Genomic DNA, 25,427 nt, shown 5'->3' on the forward strand with positions numbered 1-25,427 from the left:
TCAACTAAAAGTACATTGGAGATAGAGGGACCATTGGAGATTGTCAACTTACTCAAACCTACCACATTTACTTTTGAATTATCACCAAAGGTGACTTTATCATGTCCGCCCACTTCATCTTCTAGAGAGATGAATATCTTTACATTGCCGGTCATATGTTGTATATAACCACTATCAAGCACCCAATACTTTCTGCTGACTTTGTAGTTCACCTACACATATGGGATCAAATTTTTTGTTTAGGTACCCAACCAAGTTTGGTACCTTTCATGTGAGACACAAGATTCTTGGGCACCCAAATTTGCTTTGGAAGCTTGCCCTTTGCTTGAGTTCCAATGAAATTAGCCATGACTTTGCCACTCTTAAGCTTATGCAATAGAAAATGATGATCATTAAATGTAGACTTGTATTTAGATGGCAAAGTGGGAAGGGATTTGGAAGGAATGGGACACTCCCTTGTGTGATGACCAGTGACTTCACAATATTGACAATAGGAGTCAACTTCTTTGATGAAGCACTTGTTTATCTCCGGTGACTTGATAACCTTTTCCACCGGGTTGGGGAATCAACCGATGCCTCTCTTGTTGTAGTACATAGTATTCTTCATGAGGATTTCTTTATGCTTGTACTCCCCTTTAATCAACCGGGTCACACATGAATTTAAACTTGCAATCTCATCTCTAAGCTCTTTTTCCCTTACATGGTTAGTCTTTAGAGATGACACATCATCACATGAAGATGAGCAAGGTATTTCAAGGAGATCATCACAAGATGTAGATGCATTGATTCAATCACTGTGAACTAAAGAATTTCGCAAGTGTGCATCCAACTATATCTAGACTCAACTAGGTCAAACTACAATACTTAGCCCTCATTTATAGTATGGTCAAAAGATAAAAAGAGATATATGTCTACTCTAAGTATCCTTCATCACCTTGTGACACTTAGAACTAGAAGAACCTTAATCTTGACGCACATGTCCTTTGATCGATCAATAGAATTCCATGAAGGACCAAGAAAACTCATTCAATCACTGTGAACTAAAGAATTTTGATTCCCTTCAAAACATACGCATTAATCACAATGATACGGTTGTCATTAATCACCGAAACACTTACTACTTACTTAGGGGCCTAGATGCTACATAGGCCTATATTCGGCACCTCATGTACCAAAAAACGGTTTTTGATAAATGAGGTATCGAATACGTATACTAAAATTGTAAATACGATGATATATTATTTATTTTAATAAATATGATTATATATGTTATCTACTTTTTAATTTTACCGCTATTTTTAGGAATCTGAGGCCGGCTAGGCTCAGAAGCACCGATGCATGCAGACGACACCAGTAGGCTAGTTTGGTCGCACGCTGGAAAAAGAACAATCATGGGTCATTCCAGGCTTGTCGTTCCGTCGACTGTTGCAAATTTGCAATCAATTCTTTTTGCGTAAAGGAAAATATATGTTAAAAAAGTAGCACAGTACATCTATGACTTACATTTAGGACCTTGAAAAAGTAAAAAAATATAGAGAGGTCTTTCTAGGTCTTAGGCCATATTTGTTTTACCGGGCTAGTTCCAACCCGCAAAAGCCTAAAAAGCACCTCTAGGATGGCTTAGCCTTATTAGTTGTAGAGTGGCTTAGTCTTTTTAAAAACTAAGATTGAAAAGCCTCTCATTTATTTAGGTTTATGACTTTTTTGTTTTTAAGCTAAAGCCTAAGCCCAAACAAGCAGGTTTTGTTTTATTCTTCTTCCTCGTTGTCTCGATTTTATAACTTTAAGATTTTGCTCATGATATCTTCAATTATGTTTTGGAGGGGCCATGAAAACAATATATTTCAACCAGGCTTGGAAAGTAATATTTTTCATGTTCATATTTCTAAGTAGGTTTTATAATTTTTTTAATAAATAGTTCTCAATGTTGCCTTTTCCCCCTTTTACCATGTTGTGGTTGAGAACATCACTTACTTATGTGGCGTTCTATCTAGAGAGCAATTATTTTGTTAATACTTCAACTAAATTAGTTGAAAGCATATGCCTAAGAGCACCGCTAGCAAATCTTACTATTCTTAATGTCATGGCGTTCTTGCTCGGACATCACGCCACATCAGTGACTACCTTGCCATCCGTCAGATGCAACTGTGGTTGAATTTCAGTTGTTCGATCAGATATTGTTGAGCCTGCGCTGATGTCGTTTAGCCTCCTATCTCCTTTCTGTCTCCCCTCGATTTTGATTCGCCCTGATTTCGCCCGTGCACCACCTACCTCGGGTTCCCTGCCATCTCCATCACCTCTCATGCACGTGACACCCGCCGTCATCTCCCCACCCTCCCTGGCGGTGTCAAATACTCCTTCGTGCGCGATGGCCTCCTCCGCCCTCGCCTCCCTGCCAACTAGGCGAGTTAGATAGAGACGGGGAGCGGGGCGACGTCGAGTTGCAGATATAGGCTTGCATTGTCCTGAGCCGAGTTGGTTCCTCAAGCTAGCCCCCAGACTGCCGTTTCCGGGTTTGAGCCCGACAGTAGCCCCCGAGACACTCTTAGTTTCTGAGGGTGTGGCGCCTCTTTGTGAAAAAAAAAATAGGCTTGCATTGTCTAGGAGTAGATAACTTCTCTTCCCTCTTTGCCCTCATTAGCATTAGTCCAGCAATAGATTACTCAGAATGTTATCTAACTATTTTGCACATAAGGTCATTGCAGTTTTCTTCATAATAACTAGAGTAGAACTCATCGTATAGGAGTATGGAAAGGGGAGGACCTACTTATGCGCAATCTTGTGTTGAAGAATATGAATTGAATATTTTTAAGTAATACTACTAGTGATAATTAAAGTTTATATTATTATTTCATTTGCTAAGTTGATGACTTAAATATACCAAGAGCATTTTGAGTTCAAAATGTGAACCATGAAACAACATAGTGTGTTTAAACACGTAGTTGATTGATCCATTGACCTGCATACTAATAGCAATAAGAACATATAATTTCATGATCAAGAAGCATGCTTCGTTTAGGAATTTTGCTTCACATCATGAAGAATTATCTTTTCCTTAATACTTGACGTGAAGGATTATCTTATTATATATGAGATTATTTGGGATGTCCAACTACAATTTACCAATGTTCTTTCTTTTTCATATGCAAATTTAGTATTGCATATCTCTTGGTTTAATTTATTTTTTCCACTCTTTCTAAACACAATGAACGTAGTGAAAAGTGATTATATGTATTATACATTGGCAAGTCTAACTAATATTTCTTTAATATTTTGTTCCTTCCTTTGTGGGCTGCTATTTTGTTCGGACAAGTTAATTAAGGGGTCGTTTGGTAGAGCTCTTCAACCTCCTGATTCTGTGGTGGAAGTGATTCTGTGGTAGAAGTAGATTCTGTAGTGAAAATGATTCTATTTGTGAAATCGTTTGGTATGCTAGTGCTGGAAGTGATTCTTGAAAGAAGATTGTGTTGAAATTGAGGAAAATCGGTCGAGAATTGGTGAAAGCTAGATTTTTCGGCTTCCACCTCGCAGTACAAAATATGGGAGTGATTTTCTCTGATTCTGGCGCAGAATTAATTCACCAGCAGGATATTTGTTAGCACTCCCACCAATTCTAAAGCGAAATCAGCTTCTAAGCGCTACCAAACGATCCCTAAGCAATGTGCTTCTATCTGAATCTTATATTCCTAGCCCTGACTGAGAAGAATCTGAGTCCTCTGTCAAAGACGTGGTTATTTTTTTTTATAAACCAGTTGATCCAGTGTTGTAAGGCATTGTAACTTCTGCTTAGGAATATTAGCGCAAGTGCTATCGAGTGCATTGAAGCGCATCGTATTTTTGCATTTAGTCCTTGGGGGAAAAAATCTTTGCTAGGTCCTTTCCTGGTCTGGAGTCGTCCAACAACAGGGGCATGCTCTCGCAGTGGAAGGGGGTGCGCCAAAGGATATGTTTTTTCTTATTTTTCTTTGATTAGAGTATTTTGATAATTGCTTGCTCAAGAGTATGGAATGTACCCTGCAAAGAGGTATCAGATAAGTATTGTTTCCTGTATAGAAAATAGGTTGAGTTAGACATTTTTATTTTAGGTTTGCTCTTTATGATCCTCCCCTGAAATCACCTAGGTATATAATGAGAGGCTATGTAGAGCACATGTATTTAGAATCTACTTAACTAATACAAACCCACCTATGTTTTGTGCCGAGTATTTGTGTGCTTGGAGCCAAAACAAGGTGCAGCTCAGGATGAACCACAGGAGGTGAACAGAACAGCTGATTTTACAGGTGAGAAGACACTCGGAGAAAGGATCAGGTATAAGAGACTGTTCATTTGCAAGAGCATGTGGTGTGCACATTTGTAAGATATTGAAAAAAGGTCAATTGAGGACCTTGAGAGCACTGCACATGTTTTGGAAAAGCAAGTGTAATCCAGATTGTTCGTTTTATATCATTTGTAGTCTATTTTATGGATTGCTAAGAAGGTAAGAATTTTTTTGTGAACTTAAGTTCATGAAGCACACCAAGATTTTTGAAGTATGCTAATTTCATTTTGTAGCATCTTTTTTTATACAGTTAGACCAGGGTACTTAATCAAAATGAGACCGTGCTTATATTATCAAGGGATGAGCGGTACGCACTAGCGACACGTGCCGGTGGGCCGAGCTACCAGGCACGGCAACGCTGTGCCCTATTTCTATCGTCTTAAGGTGGGTGCTAAAGGTAAATATCTAGCATTGTTTCTCTCTTAGCTACCTTTACTGTAACATGGTTTAAAATATATTAAAATGAAGTTAACACTCGTAGCAAATATTATCACTACTACAGAACAGCGTAATAGTACCGATTGAAAAACAACTTCAATACTGGTTTTTTAATTGGTACTCTTTATTTGACACTGATAGTATGCCACTATCAGTGCCAGTTGACCACCCGACACCATTGAAATTTTCAAAGAATATAAAAAGGTGAATTGGCGGCGGCCGGAGCGACATCCGAGAGCCGGCTCGGATGTCGCTCCCGCCGTCGCTCTCGTTGATGCTCCCGTCAGACACTGTCGGGCACACCTGCAAACACGGCGGCTCGAAGACCACCACCACAGCACAAGATAACACGACCGCTCTTACCATAAGCACAAATCAACCAAATCCAATGTTGATGAAAATATGCTCGAGCTAGCAGTACACAAGTCAAAGTTAAGCTTCCAAATCATGCGCCGAGGTGTGCGCGTGATAGGACTCCGCACGTGGACACCGGCGAAATCTCAGCGTTGTACACTGGCGCGATGACGAGGGAGAACTTGACACCGACGCTGGTGACGAAGCGCTCGGCCATGAGTGCAGCATAGCTGCCGCTGAGCGACATAGCGAGCATGCCGGCCACGCAAAAGGCATTGGCGAGCACGAGCGTGCCACCACGGCCTAGCAGGTCGGCCAACCATCCAGCGACGAGGATAGAGACCAGCATGTACACGTTCATGGAACCCGCGAGCACCTCAACCTCGGCATCGGAGAGGCCCAAGTCATCAGGGATGAACAACTCTCCGCCGCTCCCCATAGCTCTAACACGGCGCGACCTGTAGGAGGGGTGGCGCGGCCTGCGGTCGCCATGCTACGGAGGCAGGATAAGAAGAGAGAGGATCAGAAGAGAGAGGGAGAGAGGGACTGGGAGATAACGAGTGGCTGGACGAATAAGAGATAAGGCTGGACGAGCTGGACGAACTGGACGAACGAAGAGATAAGGCTGGATGAACGTAGAGAACGAGTGGTTGTGGTTCGAGCCGGACGTGCTCGAAATGAGCAAAAAGGAATTGTATTAAATTTTCGGGTCTGGAGTTTTCAATACCGGTTGGTGGTTTGAACCGGCACTGAAAAATTCTTTTCAGTGCTGGTTGGTGGCTAGTACCTCAGTGCCGGTTCTAGCCACCAACCGGTATTGATAGTCCTTTTTAGTGTCAGTTCTTAGTGGCTTACTCATTTTTCACGCGCGGGAGATTAAGAACTGGCATTGATACATCTTCAGTTACGATTTTTTATAACCAACACTGATAAAACGCTACTTATAGCCTATTCTATAGTAGTGTATATTTATACCATATATTTTAGCCATAGCAATCGAACTTATATCCCTTAGCACCAATACTTAACTTATTTCTCTATCTCTTAACACATTTGAATGTACGTGCTCTAATAAGGAGACATAGGAACTTATTCGTGATAAAGCTTTGCTTGGAACATGGTAATTTTTCCCTGATTCGTAAAAGAAAGAGAAGGGAATGGGTTTTTAAATCATGTCAAATTCATGCGTCCAAAGCAGGACCTAATCACCTAAACCAACATTAACCAAAGTAAAAAAGAAAAACTTAAACGCAGTGGTGGGGTTTGAGCTCTACTCATCGGAAAAAAAGTGTTACGCACTAATCAACCACGTTAGAAAGTCCATTATTTCGATTCCCGCCACACGCGTACAAATGATAGGATGTGCAAAATGATACAGCAGCACGCAATTCTCGAGTTGCCAGGTCCAGTGTGCACCGAACGTAACCCATTTTTCAATCTGATGTGCATATCAATATCTATATCCTAACGGTGAAAGAAATGACGCCTCTCAAAGCCCTGTTACTGTAGCAATAAGCCCAAGTATGTATATGTACATACACGTATATATACGTATACATGTATAGATTCTTAGGGCCCTGCTACTGTAGCAGTGGGCCTAAGTATGTATATGTACATACACGTATATATGTACATACATGTATGTATACGTACATATGTAATTTTCTTTTCCAAAAAATTCTAGAAAAATATCGAAATGAATATTAGTTACATTAATAAATCAGTTGAAAAAAATCTAAAATGCAAAGAAAAATATCTAAAACTCAAAAAAATATGAAACAAATTTTTTTAGATTAGTATTACTTTCATCTACATGTTAAAACTATGTGCATGCATAAAAGTACTATTGTTTTCTCTATAATTAATTTAATATATTTAACATTAATAATTTTATAAATAAATATTGAAATGTATAAAATTTGTAAACTTAATTTTTTAAATCTTTTTTTATCGTGCTCTACACAGCAAAATAAAAATAGGTGCGCGTACAGACTAGTAATTATTAGCGGTTGAGGCTACGATTACGTCTAGCAGATCATCATATGACCATTCATGAAAACGATAACACCCTGATGAGCTGAAATTTCCATGTGCTGTCTGCCGGCCCCCCGTAGTGGCCAGACCAATTACATCACCGGCCTTTAATTTTCCACTCGCTTTGCACCTGCAGTTTCGTCACTAGTGTGAAAAAAAGCTCGCCTAAAGATAGCGATCTGACGGGGATCAAGATATATGATACTGACAATAATAAGAAGAAATAAAAAAGGAAAAAGATAGAAAGGAGGATGAATGAGAGCGAGAGAGCATGCATACCCATCCGTTCGCATCGAGATAGGAGGGAGGAGGGATCCGGCTCCTCTGACGTGCCGAAAGTAAGCACGGATGAACAGTAACTGTGGATTCTCTGGTACAATACGTGACAGCAGCTACATTACCTATAGTACATGAAAAACAGTAAACGCATGTACAGTAGTTCTGCTACAGTTTGAGGTACTGTTCATCTGTGACTTAGAGGAGCTGGATTCTGAGAGAGAGCATGCAGCCATGCATCCAGAAGAAAGCTAGCTCTGCGCTGCGCACCTTTTTCTTAGCTGTTTAGATGGAGAACGGGGTATTTATTTAAGTACCAATTTCTATACTTAGCACAGATAGCTAATTCATTTAAGCAAATGTAATCCTTATTTGTATTGAAAAATATAAATTTTATATAGGTATTTAATACTTTTTTTCGAAACAACTAGCTATAAACACTTAGCATTATTCGTAACAAGAAACACCGCTGCCTATATGGTGTAAAGGGAGGAACATGTCCTATGGCTCGCAGTTCATTGGGAGCTAACGGTGCCGTGGCCGTGCTTCCGAGTAATGCCCTGTTAGGAACCGAGAGGGGCGCGTGCGCGATGCCGTTTTGGCAAGCTGAGTGTAGTTGTTTTAAACAAACATTTCCCACCTTTAACGAACCGATCCAAAACCAAGAAAGAAAGAAAAGAAGCTAAGCTGCCCCTTTAGCCAGAGTTGCCCTCTAGCACAAAGTTCCAGATTGCCTGGATCAAAGAGAGAAGAAAATTTCCAGACTCTTCTTTGTGCTAGAAGAAAATTGGTCCGAGCATGCAGCTCAAAGAAGAAAGAAGATAGGTAGAAACAAACAGCCATCAAACTCGGGGCACCTGCAGGGCTGTATATGAGCGTGTTCAGAATGCTCAACTGCACAGGGTCCCAAAAGATTAGGGGCCCAATTTCTACTTAATCTTCACTTAATCTTGGTACTAGTAAAGAGTTATGTGAGCAATCAACAGGTCTGCAACTGTTTACGTCAAAAGTTAACAGGTATGCAACTCCCCAATGACATCCTGCCTTCTCTCTCCAGTTAATAAACTCCCATCAAAATATTACTCCTAACTAGCTCATAATTTCTAGAAAGTACTGAACCGGTGTGCCCTTATCTATTTCGAGTTTTGTGATCTCAAGCACACAACTTTTCCTCTTGACTTTATGCTGTTTTGTCAAGTATTTATTTTGGCAAGTGTTTTGTCACCGCCACTTAATTAGTGACTAGAGCAAACAGTTTATTCTGCCAAACCGTTCTATTAACTTATTCTTGCTATTTCAAATAAGTTGTTTCAAGTAGTCTTTATATACTAGTTTATCACTCTGGTTTGTCTAATTTTAAGATGACTTAAAATTTGCAAATTCTTGCACGACCTAATCTATATCAATCCCCATTCTTGACCATCTCTTAAACCTAACTCCTCTCTTTAAACATTATACTTTTATAATTGGTTTTTTAAGCAAGATGTAAGTATGCGCTAAAAGTATAATTAAGATAGTGCTATTTTATAATATTTTCTTAAGAATAAGGCCCAAGTTTCATGTTTTGCACAGGGCCCTCAAAATTCTAGGTACGGCCTTGGGCACCTGTACTTATTGGAGTTTTTTATTTTTTTATTTTCTAACTTAAAATATTAAATAAATAGACTCCTGGTAGAAAGATTTACAAAAATAAATACCTACCGCCTTCTTATTGGGCAGCTAGTCTCTTACCGCCTTCTGAGAAAGCTGCTTACAGCCTCTTAAAGGGCGGTTAGCCCAGTCGGATGAACAATATTCGTCGAAACTACTGTTCACAACACTCATTTCGTTATATGCTCTATCCAAAATAGTTGTCTTCTGTTGCTCTAAAAATTCTATAACTTTTTATATGTGTTTTATAATCCATGTGCAATACATTTTAATTGGATTCATCCAAAAAAACCCGTGTAGGATTTAAATTTAAATTCTTCAAAAAAAGACTACTTTTATAAATTCTAACAATTGTTAGGGTCTCAAATAAATTTTCAAAAATCTGAAAAAAAATCACTAATATTCTTTTTATATGATGGAATAATTTCTAAAATGATTTCCAGTCATAGTTTATATAGTGAAAACAATATCACATGAAATTTTGTAAAAGTATTTCCATCCTATAAATAAAAAATATTTCCATCCTATACATAAAAATACTTACAATTGATATATTTCCAATAGCTAAATTTTGTATATGTTTGAATTTTCTTTGAATTCAAATTGAATTAAAAGATTAATATCACATGAAATGATAAAAATACATATAAATAGAGTATTATAAAGGAACTCACTTTTTCACCATATAAACTATGGCTGAAAATAATTTTATAAATTAGTCCATCATATAAGAAGAATATTAGTTATTTTTTTTCAGATTTTTTAAAATTTATTTGAGACTCTAACAATTGTTAGAATTTATAAAAGTAGTCTTTCTTTGAAGAATTTTAGTTTAAATTCTACGCATGTTTTTGGATGAATCCAATTAAAATGGGTTGCATATGGATTATAAAACACATATAAAAAGTTATAGAATTTTAAAGCAACAGAAGACTACTATTTTGAATAGAGGATGTGGGAGACGAAATAACAGTCGTAAACAGTAATTTTGACGAATACTGTTCATCCGAGGCGTCTAAATCTTTCTGCCGGAATCTATTTATTTAATATTTTAAGTTACAAAATAAAAAAATAAAAAAACTCTACTTATTGTGCCATGCTGCGGCGGCCTGCGGCCTTTCTGATGACAACATGTGATGGAAATCTTGCTCCGGAGATGACTGGAACAGCCAAGAGAGACCCGCTGGAATCTGCACGACTGCACCAAACGTTTTCTTCTGGTCCGCCGACGGCCCGTCCAGGTCGGCAACACGATCCAGGCAGGCCTCCACTGCAGAGAGGGGTGTGGCTGAGGCTGACGACAATTTCTTTCTTCGAGCGCACGATTTCCACGGCGGCTGTTTCAAAATTTTCTTGTTTGTATATTTTTATTTTAAAATTACAAAACTATACGTCTATTTTTGAATTTTATATAAACAGTCTCTTCCCATCTATTCAATAGACACAAAGTAAAAATCACCCACTAAACAAGTGAAAAGTTGACGTTACTGTTAATGTGGCCGGAGAGGGCACTTCCCTCCCGCAGCACTGACCTCCCGCCCTTCCAACAATAGATGGGAAGTGGCTATTTTTTCTATCATATTTTTTTATTCTATTCGGTAAAATGGAGTGAGAATGAGGTAGATTGTTTTTAATTATTTTGTCCTCCTACCGGATTTTTTTTTCATAGTCCCAAATGTCTGTTCAAAAGTGCTTGCATTGGTTTTTGTTAAAAAAAAAAAAAGTGTACATCGCATAAACTGCGGTACTTCACTTTCATATTGTACGAGGAATTGAACTATTTCAAGGAATTCAAGGTATACAAAGCGGAGAGTAGAACATGATATTTTTATTTATAGATAAACGTGTAGAAGTTATTACAAAGACCCGATACATGACTTTCAATATTAGGATGTTGGAATAGAACATGGATTCTATTACGTAGAGCGGAGATATTTCCCTTACTCGCACACTGCACTTCGCGCTACTTGTACGATGACCTCATCATGATGATTCATTGTTTGAAGCAACAAAGTTGTTGATAAACATGGCGTTAGGATTGTAGTTCAAAATATAGAATTAGCATGTGTGAAAGAGTGAGAAAGAGGAACGTAGTTCACAACCTGGATGCTAGGGTCACTAGCCTCCTAACACATCTCAGTCTCATTGTAATTCTACGGTACATGGTAACGTTCACTCATGATCAGGTTTGCAAAATCATGATTGTTCCACTCAATAGTGATATGATCATCATCCTCATTGTCTGAGTTGTCACATTGTTCAGCTTGGTGGTACTCTAGATTCTCCCGCTCCATCATTTCAACTATATCAGGGATAAGTTTCCCCTCATTAGCCAAACCTGTTGTTTGTAGTGGTAGAGCTGAGGTCTGTTCAATATCTTGTTCTTCCACCACATCTACCACTGTTTCGCCCTCCTCTATGATGAGCACACGCTTGCGATGCCCGATTCTTTACCTAACCTTTCACGGTACCATCTTAGCAACAAATACTTATTTGATTTTTTTTAATCAAGTAACTACAAAACAATCCACAAGCAACAACAATCTCACTCCAAACAATCCAAGTATTGACACGAACAGCAAATAATGAACAACAACAATTCTAAAGATAAAACATTTTGGCTTACATAAAGATGTAATCAAAACCCTAACAAAGTCTTCCATCCATGGCACGAATGCACCCTGATCAGAAGGATGAATCTCCAAGGAAATCAAGGGCACACTCAGATCAAACAAATTTGATCACGTTCTTCTCCAAGCACTAAAGTGGCGGCAGCAAATAATCATCATGAGGATGGGATCGCCATCTCTCTTCTTATTGAGGAAACCCTCAAAGAATCACACAATAAACTAGTCTGAGGATACAAGGTTACTAGTCCTAGGCTTTAAAACACATAGGCCAGCCAAAACACCTAGTTGAACTCGAACTAGACTAGAGACTCTGATTCGAACTCAACACAATCCAACACTTTTTTCGACCATTATTATGCACATACAATGAATATGACTATGAGGCTAGAGCCATTGAAAAGGTAGTGAAATAAGCTTTCCATCAAGTACTCACATGCCCCAATCGGACTCCTTATGAGAGTTATGCTAGTTTTACTTCGGGTTTGTCTAGCGTCGATGAGCCGAATCCGAGACGATTTAAAACTTTCTTATCTTTAATCTCTGGGTTTGAGTTGACTTGAACTCATGGAGGACAATAAAATGAAGTCTCTCACGTCCCTGGAAGTTCATGGAAAATATGCATGTGATAATTGGATGCCTTGTATGTCATCAACATCGACCCAATCTGAATATATGTTTCATGTTCTTTACGTAAATTAACACCCATGAATATTTTCTTGTGCCAAGCACTAGCAACTAAGTTATTCTCACCCTCCTTGTATTGGTTGGAGCACATGATGCACACTATCACGTCCCGAAGCCGTAGTTACGTAATTAAGCCTAATCATGCTTCATAAGCATTCTTTAATTTTGAGTAATTTTGTTTTAGAGCATTAGAATACTTTGTTTTAAGTCAATTGGATGAGAAAGAAATTCGGGAGAGAAACAAATTAATTCGCAGTTAAAACGAGCTTCTTTCTCTAGCATGTGGGGCCCACATGGGTGGCCAACCACCCCATCTCCTCTTGGGGCAGCAACCCCCACCAACTCCCTCTCTATCCCTCACTCTCATAGTGCTCTCTCTCTCTCTCTCCCTCCCTCCCATTTTCCAACTGGCCAAGGAGAAGAGCCCCCTCTCTCTCTCAAGCTCTCTCTCTTTCTCCCTCGATTCCTCCCTCTAGAAGCCGAATTGAGGTACGCATTTGGTATTCACACGATCACTAGCTCCTAAACTTCCTATCCATCCAATTCATTAGTGTTTTCCCGGAAGATTCAAGCCATTCTTGACGTTCTTGGTGTTTTTGCTTGAAGCACGAGGAACCACAGTTGGACTCCTCTTTCCGGGCTATTTCTTTGTGTTCCTTCATCACCCTGTGGTCACCAACCTACACAAGTATCGTGGGTAAGTCCCTTAGGCTTCCCTCGGCAAGAATGCGTAAATTGGTGGGTTGATTTCGAGTTTGGAGCTAAGTTTGCGGAGTTCTCAAGTTCTTGAGCTTTGGAGCAAAAGGAGAGGATTCAAATGAGATTTGTGCTATGAATCGTGTTGTTAGGTTGGTGAGTGAATTCTAGACTCTATTAACTATCTCAAACATGTTTCTCTTTGATTTGGAGAGGCTCGCAAATCAAATCAACCGAGTTTTCCCCCTCGAAACAATCTCTATGGACAATCCGGATAGTCTGGGTAGAACCTGGATAGTCCGGGTAGCCTAGTGAAAACCCCGATGAATTGTGCTAAAAAATCGTTAGGGTTTAGGTTGCAAGTTGAGTCTAGAACCTTTTGTACAGTGTATATGTATATTTATGTAGGATAGATTTAACATGCGAGTCGAATCAACAGAGGAAGGTCATCGAGGAGTGCAAGGCTGCCTAACTCGGATAGTCCGGGTTAAACCCGGAGGGTCCGGGTAATTCACTGTGCTTTTAACCGAGCACCCTCGCCTGGAGCCTCACCCGGATAATCCGTCCAACCCGGATAGTCCGGGTTAAATCCGGAGGGTCTAGGTTAATTTGATTTAGACTTAGTAGAGAACCCTCGCTCAGAGCCTCACCTGAACATTCCTGCCTAACCTGAGGTTTCGGACTCAGCTCGGACCTTCCGAGTTAATTAAAAAATGGCTAACCGAGAATCCCCGTCTAGAGTACAACTCGAAGGTTCCGAAACCTGGATGTTCCGAGTTCAATCCGGAGTCTCTGGCCTCCTGTTAGCTTTCCAAAGTCATTTAGATTGCAGAGTTTGCTATTATTTCTCATGTCTTGCACTTTTAGCTTGTTGTTACGTATATTGTAGCATACATTGTTACACCTCATTCATACTCACCATTACATGTGTTCTTATTTAGTGAACGAGGATCCGGAGCGTGACATGGGTGTGGTTGAAGGTGACACCGAGTCACATGGATTTCGTGAATTATGTGTGGGTAGCATCAGGCAGCTGCTTGAGTAGTAAGGCAAGTATCTAAGTATGTTTCTCCTATTAATTTGGATTATATGTGTCTAATATGATAAAATATGTTTTATGTACGTTATGCATGTTGTTAAGTCGATATCATGTCTTGTATAGGTAGAACCTATATTGATGCATTACACCCCATCTTGAATTATTGGTGATCCATCTCTTTGTAATCGGGGTTTAACTTGATGATGGTCTAGTTTAAAAGTTAACCGAAATGCTTAGCCATGCATAATTCTTCGGTAGAAGTCGAGCAGTGGTTCAACCCCGTTCACGAGCTATGGACTTTAATTACTGTCACATTGATAACAATATTGGGTTGATGGTGTTGATTGGTTGAATAGTGAGGATGAGGCAAGACGAGGGCGGTGTTATGGGTGTTTCTCCTACCCGATGTGAAGTTCCTTGGGGTGGGTCGGAAGAGGAACCTGAACACCGTAGACCGCTTGCATTGCTTAAGCACCGATCATTGCTACAGTTGGCTCTAGCACTTACCACATGTCGATCTAATGGTAAGATAAGCCTAATACCTCTGTAGGTATGATTATTTGAGCTTGCACATCGATGGTGTGAGTGTATGGGTTTTTGTCCATTTGCAGCAGTCGTAGAGTTTCGAGTTTGATTTGAGGTGGTTGTTGGGCTGAGATGGTTCTTTACATATGTTATTACTATGGTTCCTTTTACATATATGTTCAGATGATAGTTATGGGTTAGATAGTGGTGTTGGTCAAGTCTAGATGCTCACACATGTTTCTGTCAAATTTTGCTTTCGCATGTAAATTTACTTAGCCATGTAGCCGTATTCTTGCTAACATCCCAATTCATAATCCTTTGAGTCGAGTTATCTATAAGTACACAATATGGATTAAGTCTTACAAGTACCTTCATATTCACGCGCTCTTTTAGGTGCTACCGGCGAGGAGGAGCTAGTCTTTGGCTACTTTACGCCCGTTGAAGGTGGTGGCGAGCATGAGTAGACAACTACTCAGAGGTCGTGCTTCTGTGATGAAGCCTAAGAGCATATGGCTCCATCCTTTTGTTGTTTATAGTTTTAGCTTTCGTTGTATAGTTCTATTTTATCTAAGAGTTGATTAGTTTCAGTCTCCTCTTAGCTCTCTCTTGTTGTAAATTGTAAGAAATTGTGGGTGCTTAAGAACTTGTAATATAAGAAAATTACTCGCTCTTTGTTAAGCTTTGTTGTGATGTGATATGTTGAAAAGGCATGCGTTTTGATCTTAGGCACAAAACACGTGGCGGGAATACTGGAGCGGTATTCTGATTAACCATTGAAGTTGTGATTAAGTAAATGATCGATTTAATGATTAATTAGAATACTGTTTGGATGGTTCCTTACACATACTCTTGTGAACAAAAGAATAGGTATTTAAACAGCCTTCATGAGTAGCATTGAGATCAAATTGTCACGGCCTTCCCAACAATAAGTGATAAGCATGCATAGGCTACAGTCCACCTTATCATAATAATCATCAATAGAAAATGCAACTCACGCCTTTTGAGTTATTTTCAACATACCACTTTGATTCATCAACTGCATATAACACGGAGTAGGAAGCTGTTGCGTAGACAAGGATAAAGCATGCACTAAATCTAAACTAATAGCATTTGTAAAGCTTCCACCATCAATAATTAATTTACATACCTTGTCCATGTACTTTGCACTCTGATTGGAACACATTATTGCGTTGTCCCTTCATATAAACAAGTGCACCATCACGCTGAATTTCGTGAGCTAGCAAGGATAAATCCGTCTTAGGGGCATCATCTGCATTATTATTATTATCTGTTGCATACAAATCATGATAATTATCACAGATATGACTATCATAAACAGACCCTTCTTCAGAGTCTTCAGAAAGACTATCAGAAACATAACCTTCTTTTTGTTATCAACACCTTCGTTTCATTAGGACAATCCTTCATAAAATGCCCTCTTCCACCACAAGCCACAAGTATAACACAACTTTCCAGAATGAGAAGAAGATGCAACAGAAGATTCAACTTTTGATTGCGCTTTACTCATAGAACCGGCGATAGATTTAGACATGGCCTTCGATGGAGTGCTCGGTTTGAAGGAAACTGACTTTGTAGCAGCACCCCTATCATCATCTTGTTGACAAGAATGAGAACAACCAGTAGCACAACGAGCTTTTAGTTGTTGCTCCACCCTTTTTAGTGACATGCACCAAACTTTGCATATAACACTAATGAGCAGTTTCAACACGTGCCTGCACAACCAAATTTAGACCATTAATAAACCGAGATATAGTGGCATTCTCATCCTCTTGCACACTTGTATGGATCATCAAAAGTTTCATCTCCTTATAATAAGCGTCCACACTAAGATCACCTTGCTCAAGTCACTGCAAACGAGTATACAAGGTCCTAATAAAACATTCAGGCACAAAGCGATGATGCATAATATCCTTCATATATGTTCAAGTGTATGGACGACCTCTGGCACGACACAAAGAATTCCACCAAGTCAAAGCATACCCACCCAGTGAACTCAATAGATGTAGCGTGTACTCCTTAGAATAATCATGGCTATCAAAAATCTGATCATGGTGCATCTCCCACTCCAAATAGTCCTCTAGCTCACTTGATCCTGACAAAGAAGGCATAAAAATTTTCAACTTACAAAGCATGTCATCTAGCGAAACATGAACAACTCGACTAGCCATATTGTTATCACGGTTAACACAATGAATATCAGTAGCAAGTCGTTCCATATGAATGTTACGTTGATGAGGAGGATGTTGCGGTTGACGATGAAAATCATTACCATCAGATCTTAGTCCCGGACTCTCATCTTCAGCATCATAAACATGGCACCCAAAAGCACGAAAACGCCTTCCAATATGTGCATCACGTCATGGAGGTAGACGCGCATCAATCTTAGCAATAAAAGTCTTCGTCATCTCAGCAAAACCATGATACATGCGATTCTCCAAATACCGACATGTATCTTCCAATCCACTTCTAACTTCAGCAGGCATGTTAGGATAAAAAAATAGGATGTGACACGTCAGTTAATCCATCAACAACACCATGATTTGAAGCTTTAGCATCAACAACTTTAGAATTCCTAGAATTATCCATCTTACAATTTCTGAATAAATAGAGCAATAGAAAAATTCATAAGTACCGTGAGAAACCCGAAATCTGATACCATTTGATGAGCGCACGCTTGCGATGCCCGATTTTTTGCCCAACCTTTCATGGTACAATCTCAGCAACAAATACTTCTAATTTTTTTTAATCAAGTAACAAGAAAATAATCCACAAAGAACAACAATCTCACACCAAACAATCCAGATATTGATACTAACAACAAATAAACAACTACAATTCTAAAGATAAAAGGATTTTGGCTTACACAAAGATGCAATCCAAACCCTAACAAAGTCTTCCACCCGTGGTAGGGATACACCCCGGTCAGAAGGATGGATCTCCAAGGAAATCAAGGACGCACTCGGATCAAACAAATATGATCATGTACTTCTCCAAGCCCTAAAGTGGCAGTAGCAGATAATCATCACGAGGATAGGATCACCATATCTCTTCTTCTTGAGGAAACCCTCCAAGAAATATATAATAAACTAGTCTGAGGATAAAGGGCTCTGGCCCTAGGCTTTAAGGCACACAGGCTAACCAAAACACCTAGTTGAACTTGAACTAGACTAGAGACTCTGATTCAGACTCGATACAAACAGATACTTGTTTTGACCATTATTATGCACACACAATGAATCTGACTATGGGACCAGATCCATGGAAAAGATAATGAAATAATCTTTACATCAAGTACACATATGCTCCAATCGGACTTCGTATAAAAGAGTTATGCTAATTTTACTTCGGGCCTATCTGGTGGTGACAGGTTGAATCCGAGATGATTTAAAACTTCCTTATCTTTAATCTCTGAGTTTGGGTCGACTTGAACTCATGGATGACATTAAAATGAAGTCTCCCACGTCCCTGGAAGATCATGGCAAATATGCCTATAATAATTAGATGTCTTGTATGTCGCCAACATCAACCCAATCTGAATATATGTTTCCTTTTCTTGCAAATCCTCTTCTTTGCGCAAATTAACACCCACGAATATTTTCTTGCGCCAAGCACCAATAGCTAAATTATTCTCACCCTCCTTGTCATGCAATTCTCCATCTCCCTGTATGAAACTCGCTTGAGTAAGCATCACAAGGGGGCAACTATGCTCAGTTGCCGGCTCTAGGTACTTCCTCCAACTGGAGGTTCCTTTGGTCGGGAACAACTCTGGTAAAGAACTTTCATCATGCCTTATTACTGCATTGATATTCAGCTCATGTTGCTCGAGGACCATTTTGAAATCCCGCAATAACCAGTTGTAGCTTATTACTTCCTCAAACGTCATTTCCCTTGCTCTAGCTATACTCTTATCCACTGATTGAAATCCTAACAATCTACCCCATTCAGATCATAAACAATCTCCCCATCTCCAAAAAAAAAAAATCTTGAAATACAACTTAACAAAAAAAACTATACTATTATTTCGACCTACAACTACTAAATCTGAGAAAAAATTACTAAAATATAAGTACTACATCTAAAATAGTCGTCCATAAAAAACTAACTTCAAATATTGTAATGGTGAATACCACCATCAACTAATACTAACTATCAAATTCTCGGTCAAATTGTTACTCTACATTGTTTTAAAAACCTAGATATGATAACAGTACGACTAATCTAACCTAGATTTGATAGCTGTCATATAGCTAAACTAGATTTGATAGCTAACCTAACTAGTTTATAGAATGAAGTACCAAGATTAGACTATTTATCGCCAACGAAGATTGAATCCTACATGACTTCGTCGCTCCCCCTCTTCTCTCCCCCTCTCCCCTCCTTTTCTTTTCTTTTTTTTTCTTCCTCTTCTCTTCTCTCCTCTCTTTACATAACTAAGTGGGTGCAAATGGGCGAGTGATGCCTCCACCGGGCACACCGCACCTTTTATAGGTCAACCTCCCGCCTGTTGCAAGGATAGGATATAGGTAACCATTGTGATAGAACTTCCTACCCTTCCAGTGGTCGGGAGGTCGGTGCTGTGGAGCCCGCCACTCCCCGCTTACTGGATGTACGGGAAGTGAACCTCTCGCCTGTCCAACAGGAAGAAAGTTGGTTTGCCTCGATGGCAATTGAGGACACTCCACCATAGCGTCATCTCGTCTTTTGATTGGGCAGGAAGAAAAATCATCCAACCAAAGAGCGCCCACTGAACAAGCCGGAGGAGGCTATTTGTGAAGATTCGATAACGGTCACATAGTTTTGTATTTTTTAAATAAAAAATATACAAACAAAATAAATTCATCTGTTTCGTCTCCCGTGGATCAGCCGGCCCATGCAGCAGAATCCGTCTTCAGGAGTCAGGACGGGTCGGGTGGCCCAAGTCTCACGCAACTGTAATGTGAGGCCCATGTAGATCTGTCGAGATAGCTTAAGGTCCGTGGTGCCCTTCTTTCCTTTCCTCGGACTAGCAGCTTCCGGCCCAATCTGGACTCGATCTGGCCCAGTCGTGACCGATCCGGGCACAAGCCGTGCGCTCGAAGAAAGAAACTGCGGCCGCGGGCCGCCGCCGAGTCCTTCTCACCTCACAACTCTCACAAGTCAAGCAAATCGAACCGGAAAGAAGCGAGGCGAGGCGGAAGCGATGGAGCGGCTGCAGCGGATCTTCGGCGCCTCCGGGATGGGGCAGCCGCCGACGGACTCGCCGCTGCTCGACTCCTCCGAGCAGGTCTACATCTCCTCCCTCGCTCTCCTCAAGATGCTCAAGCACGGTGCGCACGCGACCCCACCCACTCTCTTTCGTTTTACACCCCCCCCCCCCCCATGAGATCTAGGGTTAGGGTTCGTGTTGCTTTTACCCCCATCTCGCGCGCGGGCTTACGCTTGGCTGCAGGGAGGGCGGGCGTGCCGATGGAGGTCATGGGCCTCATGCTGGGTGAGTTCGTCGACGACTACACCGTCAGGGTCGTGGACGTCTTCGCCATGCCGCAGAGCGGGACCGGGGTCAGCGTCGAGGCCGTCGACCACGTCTTCCAGACCAACATGCTCGACATGCTCAAGCAGACCGGCAGGTACGTCACGGACGCCGACAGTCTAAGGGCCGGACTTATCTGTTAGTTATGATGTTTATTTTTTTGTCTATTATTTGTTCAGGTTCAGTGAGTTTGATCTGGCTATAAAAGTTGATAACCGAGGTTCAAATGCGCGTATCTGCTGGTTGCGATCATGTTCTTTTCTTCGATTAAGTGCAGTTGATTTGCTGGTAGTAGTACCTGCTAAATTTTAAACTATCGCTCATATCAGAACACCGGATAAGGATTAAGAAAGAAAGGAAATTGTTAGGACAAAAGTTTGGCAAGCTCTTTGTGCATAGGTACCTGACAAATACAAGTTCTAAATTTCTTTAGGCGGCTGAGGATTCTCAGCTTTGATCTTTGTTCGTATTGTATTGCGTGTTCCATCTTTCTGTACTTATCATGATTATCAGTATTCTGTCCATTTATTTCTAGCAAACTTGCTGTGATTATTGATATTCTGTTCATTTATTCTTTGATTGGATTTAGAATCAGGATTTTTTTCTCTGAAGTAAAAACTGTAGCTGAAGTTTTGTCTTGCTTGATGTTACATTCATGTCAAGAAAATCAAGTTCTAGATTTGATTGTTTCTGAAAAAATATAGAATCCTAATTGACACGCATTGAGGCATGTAACATATTTCCATACATTAAGTGCTCTGGATTGGCCTTCTCCATGGAGTAAATTTGGGGCACAATGGAATATAACTATCTAAGAACTTATGAAGCAATGAATTTTTCTTTGAATAGAAAAACACACCTTGGTATTTTTTATTCACTCATGCAGGATGTACTTTTGTTCATTACCAGTCAATCCTAGCTTAGCATATAATAATTGAACAATGATTGTACCCACAAATTATATGGTTCGGATGGTGATGGACCTAGTAAATGAATAACGTGGATACAACAAACAGTCCTTCAAAATGTACACTGCAGTTGAAACTTCATTAGAGTTCAGTAGTTATGGTATGTTCAAGAGTGCCAGTATCCATGTAGTGGACTTGAGTTCATTCAGCAGTTTGAAATATCCAGGTTTTGTTTATTAATTGATTGTAAAATTGCAATGGATTGAATGGTTTAAGCAATTAAAATAATGTTTCACGATGTTGGTAAAATAGTAAGCACTGCATCATACTTATTTCAATATTTGTTGACAGATGTCGTTTTTTTCTTTATTATTCGGATTAATCATAATTAGATTTAGCAAATAATCATCATATGCTGACAAATCATGTGTGAACATAACAGGTATATCTATATCTGTATACGTTTAAGTACGTATACTTTTTTTCTAGGAAGTGAACATCTTTAGGTTGTTAAAGGGGCATTTGTTCAATGGATTAGTCCTAAGAGTATTTGTCTATGGCAAAATTTTGTGATGTTCAACAGATAATATGTTAATGAATTATTATGTCCATCTTTAGGTTGTTAAACCAAACTATTTTGTTATTTGAATTGACTATTTGAGAAGCTGGATTAAAGAAAGACATATTTTGGAAGAATTTCTCGTCAATGTCCATGATACCTCTCTTTTTTCGAACATGGCTAAAAGTTGTAAAGTCACGTTTCCTTCATTAGGGGAATAAGTGGGAAAAAATCAGGTCTCATACGGCATGCCCAACATCTCAACACTTCTCTTGCTTCTAACATCCAAGCCACAACTGCCACAAAATTGTTTGAATAATAATGTTGGCTGTAGCTTTAGGACATTTTTTTGGCCAACACTTCTGGCTTATAAACTATTGTTATTTTTACTTGGTTATTCTTTCAGTGGACTATTATGTTGATACTTTGTTGCTTTTACAGACCAGAAATGGTGGTAGGCTGGTACCATTCCCATCCTGGCTTTGGTTGCTGGCTTTCAGGAGTTGACATCAATACTCAGCAGGTCTATGCATAAGCCACCTATCTTTTCGTCATTGTTAAAGGGACATTTTCTTTTGTTTTGAACAAGATAACTGCTGTATTTTCTGCAGTCCCACTGTACTGCATGCCAATTCATCAACATGCTTATTTTGCTTTTAATAAAACATGGATATTACTAACCTTTCAAATGGAGGAAGTAAATGTTAGCATATGCTTAGTTTTTAATGTCTTCTGGTTGCGGTTCCCCTGCCTTCATCGTATTCATGTCTCTCTAAAAGTTGTTATTGGACCTAGTGTTAGTCCAGTCCTGTTTTCAGTAAGTAGCAATACCTGTGTGGTTAAGCTTGTAGGATAAGAAAACAAATTTCAGTATAATAGGTAATGGTGCGATAAGTTTGGGAAGCACCAGATGCTTTGATCTCATGTATGCCAAATACATATACATGGCTAACATCGTCAAAACTAAAAATGCAGAGTTTTGAAGCTTTGAATCCCAGGGCAGTTGCTGTTGTGATAGACCCCATCCAGAGTGTCAAAGGGAAGGTGGTCATTGATGCATTTCGCCTCATTAACCCTCAGACCATGATGCTTGGCCAAGAGCCCCGCCAAACCACATCAAATGTTGGGCACCTAAATAAGCCGTCTATTCAGGTAAATACTAAATAACATGGGATTTTACAAACTTGTTTTGATTATTGCTTCTAAATAATTTATGGTCTCTGTTTTGCCAGGCTCTTATTCATGGGCTGAACAGACACTACTACTCCATTGCAATCAATTACCGGAAAAATGAACTTGAAGAAAAGATGTTGCTGAACTTGCACAAAAAGAAATGGACTGATGGACTAATTTTGAAGAGGTTTGATACTCATTCAAAAACCAACGAGCAGACTGTTCAGGTATGTGGTGTTTAGCCTACCAGTTCCATGGAGAAGAACCTTTTACTTCACACCGATGCAGTCTTAAGTATCATCTATAGTTTGCTGTTCACATTATGTGTGTTCTTGTGTCCAGGAAATGCTGAACCTAGCCATCAAGTATAACAAGGCAGTGCAAGAGGAGGATGAACTTCCACCTGAGAAATTGGCGATTGCAAATGTGGGTCGTCAAGATGCCAAGAAGCATTTGGAAGAGCATGTCTCAAATTTGATGTCATCAAACATAGTTCAGACCCTTGGTACCATGCTTGACACAGTTGTCTTTTAGTCTGCTATTACTAGTGTTCCAACTATCAAACTCTAATGTTGTGTTTATCGAAGCCTGGCATATGCAACTCAGTACGCCAGATATTTGTGCCGAGGTTTGCCTCAATGAATTTATTATTCTTTAGCTCTATTCACTGCACGGTGTGCTATTTTGTAACTTGCCGCTTTTTCTGCCAATGTTTTGGGCCTTAGATTGAGTTATGCTTTAGTGGTCATGGAGGCAGAAGTGAATGGAATCTCTCTGCTCTTGTGAGACTTATGCTATTGGATTACAAGTTTGTGGTATCGATGCAAATTCCTGATCCGAACTCTACTATTTCGTTCGGAATTTTCATTTAGGTGGGCAGAGCGAAACCCGCTGGACCATGCATCTGTTGGCAAAACAATTTGGCAACAGCGTTTTCCAAAGTTTTTTAACACCAACTTGGCTATTTCTATTTAAAAATCACTTAGTTTTACAATTGTTCATACGTGTACGGAGTAGGGACTGAGAGCCGAGGAATGCGTCATCCATGGTCACGTCGCGCTCGTCAACGATCACTCAGAACCGCTGGCAGAAGCCAGATCGCCTAGTGGCGATGTTAGCCGCCGTCGCAGGGCCGTGTGACGTGAAGGCCATGCTATTCAGCTGCTACGTACTGTTTCAGACTCAGAGGAGAAACGGGGAAGAAGACTCCGCTGGAACCTAGGAAAGAGGCGTCAGATCCACAAGGTGGACGTGTTCAACGGTGGAAACTTTTTTTATTTATAGTTTTTTTAAATAAAAAATTACAAATATATGTGTCCGTTTAAAAAAAATTACAGATCTAAATCAAACAATTACTTGTGCAATGAGAAATAAAAAACAAATTTTTGAATTTCTAAAATTTATCATTTTTTCTCATTTTATAAGTCGTATTTTTTTCTGAAAAGTTTTGGAGAGCTACATGACATCATCATCTACACCATATAATTTTGTTAGAATTTTTCATGACTATTTTGATAGTGTTTTGAATTATAAGAGCATTAAAATCCTTTTTTTTAATTTTTAAACATGACATCTAGCCTGTGTGTGACGGGAGTCTAGATCTACAATTTTTTAAATTTAGACACATATATTTAATTAAAAAAGTATAAAAATAAAAAATTCTTCAACGATGTTGGGAATCGTGGTGTTGTTTGGGTGGTGTGGCTGTGGGCCTTAGGAGGGTTTCGTGTGTTGTGGGCCTTAGGAGCTGTGTGGAGTGGCAGGCTAGGCTGTGGTCTCATTTTTTCGGTTTGGATGGTGGGTCGGTTGGCAGTTATTTTTACCTGTGGGTTGGATGCGGTGATGGTCCATACTGTGATTTTGTTGGGTCGGACCAAATAATACAGCTCGATGCCTCCGGTTTCCCTAGTTTTCTCTCTCCTCATCGCTTTCCTGATGCTTCTCTAACCCTCCAACCGATGCAGTGGCCATGGCGAAGCAGATCCAGCGGAGGCACAAAATGACGACTTCGATTAAGCGAAAAAGCTGTAAGACCCTGAAAAACTCCATCAGACTTTTAGACATTCATAGCTGGCTCGGGAAGAATGAAGCTCGAACAAAACTGAAGAAGTCGTCGCTGATGGGTGTCGGGTTGTCGGCTTCGACTTGAGCTCGTCAAATTGTTGGATCGGACGTTGAGTGGAAATCCGAAAGTCTACAACAAGCATTGCTTACCGTTATATTAATTACTGTTTAGCTGTGTAAACCCTATGTAAATCTGTGCTTTGGCGCGCTAATTCAGAGTTTGCTTAATGCAAGTGTAATGAACTTTGGGGCGGTATATAAGCCCATGGAAATGGAACGGAGGGCATCTCTGGCAAAAACTAGCATCTTAGTATATTCTTTAGGGTTTAGGTTAGCCACTTTCTCCAATTTTGGTTCTATCTATTCATCCACGAGACCGCAATTTGATCCCCAATTCACACATAACCTGGCAATTTTGATCCTAAATTCATAGGATGTGACAAAAGGGTATCAGAGCTGTGTTGATTCTTGGCGAAATTTCACTCATACAATAGCTAGATCAGCAGGTGGTGATGGTTTCGTGGCACTGTTCACGTGTAAAATTCCGAG

At 39.8% G+C, this 25,427-nt stretch overlaps 1 protein-coding gene across 1 annotated transcript; it reads left to right on the forward strand.

Annotated features, from left to right (window-relative positions):
- The first annotated feature begins 19,765 nt into the window (after positions 1-19,765).
- LOC133909667 (26S proteasome non-ATPase regulatory subunit 14 homolog) lies at positions 19,766-23,481 on the forward strand. Its single transcript, XM_062352204.1, has 6 exons — positions 19,766-19,971; positions 20,094-20,271; positions 22,083-22,164; positions 22,617-22,793; positions 22,874-23,041; positions 23,157-23,481. Exons 1-6 carry the CDS (start codon positions 19,845-19,847, stop codon positions 23,346-23,348), a joined length of 924 nt encoding a protein of 307 aa, XP_062208188.1. The 5' UTR covers positions 19,766-19,844; the 3' UTR covers positions 23,349-23,481.
- Positions 23,482-25,427: the final 1,946 nt, after the last annotated feature.

This window comes from Phragmites australis, chromosome 1, assembly GCF_958298935.1.
Source record: "Phragmites australis chromosome 1, lpPhrAust1.1, whole genome shotgun sequence".
Lineage (NCBI taxonomy): Eukaryota > Viridiplantae > Streptophyta > Magnoliopsida > Poales > Poaceae > Phragmites > Phragmites australis.